Consider the following 8,289-nt stretch of genomic DNA (forward strand, 5'->3'; position numbering starts at 1 on the left):
TTCTTTAATAGGTTTAAGATCTGGATTCATGACTTTTCGGTCGGCAGCGTCACGTTGGATGGTTTGGCAAACATTATTAAAGTTGGGCAGTGGAGTAGTCATAAGGATCTGGCTTCCAAGACCTTCAAAGTCACTGCCAAAGCTTTGAAGACTTTGTCTTCTTCTGCACGCTGGTTAATAACATCAAGTTTGAATGCGGATGGTCGATATTGGCCCAATTCATTTCACATGTCAGCTAATGTACTAAGATAAAGATTAACGGGTTTATCTTTATACGTGTATTTCCCTATGTCTTGTTAGAGTTAAAGACTAACCAAATTGTTATGCTCAATGTATCTCTTCTTTAGAGTTTTTCAAATTTTTTCGACTGTCTCTTTATACAATAGAGGCTCGGCTATATGCGGCTCCATAGAATTGAGGAGCCATGACATCACCAAGTGATTCGTAGACTCCCATATAGGTGACACTTGAGGTTTCAAGAGCTTTATTCTTTAACATAGCTCAACTTTCATTTCTCACTCAAAAATAAACTAGCTGCCTTAGACCAACTCATATAGTTTTGGCCATTCAACCGAGTAGTGGTGATTTTCAAGACCGGATTTTGTTCTTGAACCAGCATCTTGGTGGGATTTTGTACAGAGCTCGTGAAGCCAGATATGTTGTTGGAGTTGTCAGCCATAGAGAACTCTAGACTAGAACAACGAGGAAATGTTAAGGAGAAATAATACTTTAGATGGAGAGACACACGGCACCGCACCACACAGCAGAAGAGATGGCTGCCTTCACACAAAACTGAACAAACACTAGATCTTCACCATGCAGGTTGTAGAAGACTGGGTTGAAGCCTTCACAGTCTCTGATATCATGTTGAAACTAATTGAAGCAGAATAGAACAAAAACAATCACACACACCCGATCAGAAACACTAGAATATACGTGGTTCGGCAAATGTGGCCTACATCCACGAAACACATCAATGATTCTCTTATATTATCACAAGAGGGCAGCCATATATATACAACACGTCTAAAGTTACCAAACCAAAGTCGATGAGCCCCAAAAAAAGAAAATGGCAATCTACAAACCAACTTGCCATAATATTTGATATTCAGTTAGCATGGATATAAGCGAGATTCAAGCTGGATAACCGTAACACAATACTCAAGCATCTAAAAATTGTATTTTTTCATAAAAAATGAGTGATGCAACAGTTTGCTAGCAAATTCACCATGCCAGCATGGTAGGATTTGCACAGAAAAAATGAGTGTTGGAAATGCCTTGTTTGCACCTTAGTTTTCATATTTCTAGTTCACATACTCTAGTGGCCCTATGCCTGTTATAGTGGCGTTGAGGTTCAAAGTGCCAAGACAGATTTTTTACATGTCTGTTCACACCCAAGTGGCTAATTTAGAAAGTGTATTCCCCGAGTAGCCGCTTGAGCTTTGTTGGTACCTCAAAAACACCCCTATTTTGTGCAAGTGTCTAAATTTTTACGCTCTATGTGAGAACAAACCCCCTGGTTTGCAGAAGTGGGCTTGGTTTTGAGTCTGTATTTTGAGTTACAGGATCACCCCTCATGCTGAATTCAGTACATCCTTTTTCACTTTTTGTCTGCAGGAGAAGGGAAAATAGAGGCATAAAGATTAGCTGCATGCTCTTTGTTATCTTTGGCAAGTTAACAAAGCTCCATGGTGATGCATCAAATCTGCCCAGATGCAATACGGTTGAAAGATCTTGATCTTACCTGCTCGGATTTGGTTCTGGTGCCACTAAACTTGCCATTAATGATTGTTTTTGTCCTAATTGTTTTTCTGCAGTAGCACAGTGATTTCAATGCAGCTACGTATATTAACCTTGTCCTGTTTTCTGTTTCATCATTTCAACCTTTTTAACTGCTGGGGACCTAAAGCTTCTGTAAGGTAGCGATTCCCGTTTTTGTCGCCACAAAGATGTTCTGGAAGAAGCAAGGCGCCCATGCAGTATAATAAACTAATGCGAGAGACTGAAGGGCTCTTGAAAGCTGTTAATGTTTGGTCAAAGGACTCGATTGATTAAAAAAAGCAGAAAAGGAAAGATGACAAAGAAGAAATGGTAAGTGGGACCATAATTATAAAAGTAAATCGCTCACCTCCAAATACAACGAAATTTTTTACATCTCAACTTCAATCTTCAAATAGAGGGCTGCAGCACCCTCTCTAATAAAATATATTGTGACCAAAATACCATCTTATTTATTCTGATGGATGAATGATGGTGAAAAAACTGCATACAAAAAACGAAAACAAGAAAACAAAAAAAGGAGAAGAGAAAGAATGAGGACCACTGAACACAGGGGAGGTGAGGCTCAAACACAACGGGGGCTCGGGTGATATACGACACTCAGCCGAAAAACTCCCAGTTCAGCTTGGAGGAGGACGAGGCAGGAGGCGGTGCAGGGTTGGAATCGAAGGTCTCCCACTTTGTGGTTACAACAACAGGCTGCCTTGGTGGTGCTTGGTTGTTGTGGAGCATCGAGTTGCGGATCTTGATCGAGTCGAGGGTTTCCACATACTTCTGCACTCTCTTCACCTAATGCGTAAAACAGAGCATCTCAATATAATTCAGAATGAACCGTTCACCAATGTGAGTGAATTTTAATGCATCTCACCTGCATTTTTCTTTGCATCTTCACGTCGCCATCGGCCATGATGCCATCAAGTTTGATCAACTGGGTCATCAAGAGCTCGATCAAACCCAGCACGTCCTTCTCAGAGACTTTCCCACCTCTGGAGATGACCGATTCGAGCGCAGAGACCTGCAGCGGATCAGAGCAGCAGCAGAGTTGAGAACCCATTTGAACGAGTTTCAGGGGTTGATCGAACAAATGTAGCTGGGGGAAGGCTCTTACCTGGCCTGCGAGCTTATCCACCTCTAGGCTGATCTCTGTGATCGCCTTCGCGGCCTTCTCCATCTTGGCGTTCCTCCTCATCTCGAGGTACCTCCTCTCTTGGCTCTGGGGGTCCTCCAGGAGGACCATCTTCGACTTGTCCTTCACGCCGGTCATGTCTAGGAAAGCGTTCGAGTCCCTCTCCTTGTCTTTGAAGATAAGCTTCTGATCCTGAGGGTGCAGCCCCGTCTGCGAAGCAAGCAGCTTCTTTAGCTCCCCTGAGAATCAAAGAAAGGCATCCCCTTTAGGTTGCAGCCCACACATCGAATGGATGATGTTTCACATGCTTGAAGGAATCCCCACCACCCCCACTCTCGTGTTAAAAGCAATATTCGAAATATGTGTTGCCTCCCCCGGGAAGGGGTTGAGATAATACTTCACTCCCACCAAAAGGCTCCAGCTTGAAATGGGGTGTGCTGAAAGCTCAGAAGAAAGGAATACACTTTTCTGGAAGTGAAGACAAAGAATCATGACGGTGGAGCCCCACCCTCGGTCTCTACAGAGAGAGAGAGAGGAGCTCCGAAACACGATGCTGACACCCTGCCGACACTGGGCGTTGATGTTAACAAGACGATCTGCATAATGAGAGCATGTGGGGAGTCTTTTCTTTTCTTTATTGCAAAGGGAGCCTTCTTTTAACAAAAAAAAATCCCGGCAGGGAACGGGTCAGGGTGGACACAACCCCGAGAAGAGAAACGGACACCAGAAACTTTGTTTACCAAGTGGGGACTTTACGCAAGTTTCCGTCGTCCCGATAATTTACCTTATTGAGAAGTAACATAGGAAAAGACACATCTACCCCCTCTCAGATGTAAGTTTCTCTCTGCCGTCATGTAACGTTAAGACAGCAGAGAGAAACACAGGGAGGTGCGCAAACAAAAAGCCAGACATAGAGTCGGTTGACTGACAAGATCTTTGTATAGTTGATGGCAAACTGTTTCCAGAGTTAGCTGCAGGGAGGCTGTTCTAAGAGAGAGAGAGAGAGAGAGAGAGAGAGAGAGAGAGCTGTCCCGGATTATCTTAACAGCAACGGCACAGTATTGTTTGGAATCACAATTTCAGTAGGGCTAAGCAAATAATAACGGGTATCGTTGTATCGTTGGAAGCTGATTCCCTGTTTTGCTTTGAGTGGTGGTGCCGTCAATCAAATCCTGATTAATACCAAAGAATGCAATTTTCCTTTAATTTTGCGGAGCTATGGACACTTTAAACACCATTCTCCAAATCCATGGAAATGAACTACGCGTTCTGTTCCTAAAGAAAAGGGGAGTTGGTGAGAAGCTGAATGATGGGCATTATGGTAATCTGAGTAAAACGAAAACCTTGTTTACTTTAAAAATCAACTGCGGTAGGTTGCACATGACCATGTGAATGGAGACCCCCACCGGAGTAAAAACGATCAATGTCAACGAGTTGCGACAGCTCTCTGTTTACCCCCAAAAAGATGAGCTTTGATCTCTGACTTTCGACCAACGCCATCAAAACACGCTAACCGAGATCGCTCAAGCGGCCAATCACAGGAACGAGAATCGCGACGGGGCAATTTCTCCTTCCAATCGATCTATTACGACCCACCAATCAGGGTCGGCGCAGAAAATCTCTACGAAAAAACCGATAATAAAAAGCGAACACAAAAACATAGGGAGAAGGTTTGGTTTGGGTAGGGATGGAGACTGGAGAGGACTGAACTCATCATCATTAATGAAGATGAAGGATGAGTGGTCTTACCGAATGTGACTTGGGAGCTAACGCGGACCTCGTGAAGGGCGGACCCGTATTTCACCCGGACGGTGATGGTCGGAGCGGCGACCTGGTCCGATCCGGCGCTCCGCTTCTGGACCAGCATACCGCACGGCCTCATCTCCCACTCCACCGAGTCGGTGGCGCTGACGCCGGCCGTGCTGCTCCCGTTCATCATCGCAGTCGGAGCCGCGCTCTTCGCCCTCATCCGCATCATCTTTTTTCTTTTCTTCTTTTTGCAGAAAAGGGAAAACCTAGATCGACTCTTCTCGCCCTTCCGATTCGGGACGATACTGAAATGCCGAGTCGCCCAGGAACTCCGGACCTTAGGTGAGATGGAGAACAGACACTACCGAGCTCGGAAAGCAAAGAAAACCCGTAAAGATCGCCTCTTTTCCACCGGAGGCGCGGGAGAACTTTGAGCTACAGTGCCGGAGAACCGGATATCGACCTCTTTTTTGGCGTTTTGGTGCCGGAAGACTATAGATCCGGCCTGAAAAAGCAAGAATCCCTCTCCCTTCCCCGCAAATCTACGACTTTGGCTCAAGAAGCAAGCCAGATTACTTCTTCCCTAATACGAAACAACCGAAGCTCGCCGGAATGCGGCAATCAGCTCCGCAGTTCACCTCCAGAACCCGTTACCGGGGAATGCGCAGGCTCAAGCCCTAGAAAAAACGATAAATCCGCCTTACGAACCACAACTCTGGCCGAGAATTCGCTCCTGGACGCCGGAAAAACGCAAGCGCCACCGCTCCCTGTTACGAAACCTCAGATCCTAAAGTATTAAACGGTCCGATGACCGGAAAACGCGTCTCCTGACCGGAATAGCCTAAATGGCCGGCCCGGGAAAAGAACGCCGGAGAACAGAGGCCGCCGGGCAATCCCTTCCAGATCCGAAGGAGATGGAAATTGGAAAATCCCCCGTGGCTCCAGCCGTCCCAATTCACAGACTCCCGACACGAAGAATACGGCCTTCCGCCTTCCCGGAATGCGGCCGAGAATACGGCGTCTCCGACCTCTTCCGATCAAAAATCCGGCCGGGAATGCACGACGGATCGGCCAAAATTGCAGAGTTTGGAAAACCAGGAAGAAGAAGGAGAAGAAAGAATTCTCTCCTCTTTTTTAGTCTCTCCGCCCACGGGACAAGAGAGTAGACAGAGGCGTATATAAACGCCGTGGAGGGAAAAAAAAAAGAGTAATAATAATATTAGAAGAATTATTATTATTACAGTGAGGGGAACACCGACACGTGGAGGTTTTGGAGAAGCTTCGTCGCTTGCCTCGCTTCGGCTAAATCATCGGCGCTGTTTTGCCGATTTCCTCGCCGGGAACATTTATGGTTTGATCGCGGTTCACGAAAATGTCCTCGGAGTTTTGGGTCAAGGACCAGTGGTTGGATTGCTGGTTTGGTCGGTGTTGCCCTTTTATATTTGAAAATGACGAGCGTGTTCTTTTGGAGATCGCCTGGTGTAGGGGTCCAAACGGGTCTCATTCGGGCTGGATCATGTTAGATCCGAATCCGAAATGCAAACAGTAGATCTGTATATGAATCAGATCCAAGGAGGTTATATTGAATTAGGATCAAAATACATGTGGTAATACTGGATCCAGAAAAAAATAGTGCAAAACAATCTATTTACATGTAAAAAATGCATTATTCAGGTGGGATTTTTTATTCTGATCAACTCTAGATATGACTTAAAATGATGATCCGAATCTGAACCCCATCCAAAAGTTATCCAATTGAACAGATCCAAATCTGATCCAATTTTACAACTGAATTTTATTTAAAGGATCCATATCCGAAAAAATATGTCAAACTTGGATCAGCTATTCGTCCATATCGGATTCATTTGCAGCCCTAGTATGATGGCCCATGGGTGGGTGATAGGGATGCAAACGGGTCGAATTTGGAACTGCCAAATACATGAACAGCCAAAAATTGCAAAACCTTCAGGTTGGATCCAACTCATTTTCATCCCTAATGGGTGAGTCAGATATGTGTCGGTCGGTCAGGTACGAAAATGATGCGTGAAGCGTGAAACGAGAAGCGTGTTTCTGAGAAGTGCTTTGATATGATTCATGAAGGGTAAAGTGTTTTGAATGCCATGAGGTGAAGTGAGTAAAAAAATTATGGAAATGAGTCGAAGAAAACATAAAAATGTAGTTTAAACATTTTTTTATTTAAAGTGAATTTTCAGCATTTTATAAAAATTTATGCTGATTTTACAAATAAAAAAGTATAGTTGTTTTAACACTCAAATCACATGTCTAATATAAAAAGAAGTGCATTTTCATATGGAAAAAACAAGACTTCCTTCTTGGAAGTCATCATAACATGATGCTTTGAAATTTTTGAAAGTGTAAAGTTTCAGGATTTGGAAGAGTGCTTCTCAGTAAGAAGCCTCCAATGTCGGCATGCAAACTGTTCGGATTCGGAACAGCTAATTAAATGCATAGAGATTCGGATCAAACTTGGATCCAGAACAGCTAAAAATTGCAAAACTGCCAGTCTGGATCCAGCCCAGTTGCATCCCTATTCCAATGTTTTAAGAAGCTTCTGGTAACTAGTGTATCTACTCATAGTAGTGTGGACCCTATCATCCTTTGCATGGGATGATACTAATTTTTTAACTTGCATTTCCTTTTTCTTCTAATTTTATGCGGGTCAAATAAGTTGGATCTGATCAGATCTTGACCTTGGTCCAGCCCTATCCAGTGCAACTCAGGAGGTTGCAGAGTGGTTTATACAGATCCAACTTCCGGATGTTCTTACCAAGTTCTTGCAAGATCTGGTATAGATAGATTTGTGTCCACTTCTAGTTTGTTATAAGCGATTTTAGGTTACAAAATCGTCATCTTGGCCTAGATCCAAGATGACCAAGATCCTACAGCACAATATAGTATTGGACCCATTTCCATGAATCTAGTTCTGGGTCTTGCTTGATCTTGCACGATCAAGTTCAGATCAGACCCAACCCTTTGACAGCGCTACCCATTTTAGTCTGACCTAGTCCTTTAGATCCAATCTGGAGTCGGTTATGGCACGCATGAAGGTGCACCTTGACACACCTTGATGCAGTCTGGTTTCTATGAATTCAAAGGATTTACCGCCTACTTGGGTGTCGGTGACCCCACCCAGTGTTTACCTTGCAGGGGGCGGGCCCGTTAAGTGACCCACTTCTCGGCGAGGGTTCGTCGTCCTCAAAAAATAAAAAGAATTTCCACTTATTTGGATATGATAGACTTTTTTAAAAATACTACCGCGGTAAAGTTATGAAAGATATCTTAATTTTTATATATTTCATGATAATAATAATAATAATTACTTTTATATTTTTCTTTATATTTTGTATTTTACATATTTGAATCTTATATGTGTTAGTATATTTTTGAGATCTCCAAAAACATTTTATCATGAGATTTTTTGGCTTAGAAAATCCTGATAACGAGATTTCTGACATTGATCCACATGATAGTGGCTCGAGAACTACAGCCTTTGACCATGAAGACTCGAGACCGACTTGACCCACCAGGTCCGAGGCCATGTGACAAATATGGCTGCTATTAAGAAAATATTGAGGAAAAGGCATGATATTTTGGATCGCCATTTTAAATGAAAA

At 43.6% G+C, this 8,289-nt stretch overlaps 1 protein-coding gene across 1 annotated transcript; it reads right to left on the reverse strand.

The window, feature by feature from the left end:
- Positions 1 to 2,109: 2,109 nt before the first annotated feature.
- LOC149836114 (BAG family molecular chaperone regulator 1-like) lies at positions 2,110 to 6,310 on the reverse strand. Its single transcript, XM_090008993.1, has 4 exons — positions 4,655 to 6,310; positions 2,888 to 3,144; positions 2,648 to 2,794; positions 2,110 to 2,568 (listed from the first exon to the last, which is right to left on the reverse strand). Exons 1-4 carry the CDS (start codon positions 4,881 to 4,883, stop codon positions 2,380 to 2,382), a joined length of 822 nt encoding a protein of 273 aa, XP_089865119.1. The 5' UTR covers positions 4,884 to 6,310; the 3' UTR covers positions 2,110 to 2,379.
- Positions 6,311 to 8,289: the final 1,979 nt, after the last annotated feature.

The sequence above is a fragment of the Nuphar pumila genome, chromosome 6 (assembly GCF_984573655.1).
Source record: "Nuphar pumila chromosome 6, dmNupPumi1.hap1.1, whole genome shotgun sequence".
Taxonomy (NCBI): Eukaryota; Viridiplantae; Streptophyta; class Magnoliopsida; order Nymphaeales; family Nymphaeaceae; genus Nuphar; species Nuphar pumila.

Bases quoted from the DNA above. Each gene is read 5' to 3' on its own strand.
- LOC149836114 (XM_090008993.1), bottom strand. From the start codon at position 4,883: ATGATGCGGATGAGGGCGAAGAGCGCGGCTCCGACTGCGATGATGAAC. The intron at 3,145-4,654 runs GTAAGACCACTC...TTTGATTCTCAG, and splicing joins TAGCTCCCAAGTCACATTCG to GGGAGCTAAAGAAGCTGCTT. The intron at 2,569-2,647 runs GTGAGATGCATT...TTTACGCATTAG, and splicing joins AGATGCAAAGAAAAATGCAG to GTGAAGAGAGTGCAGAAGTA.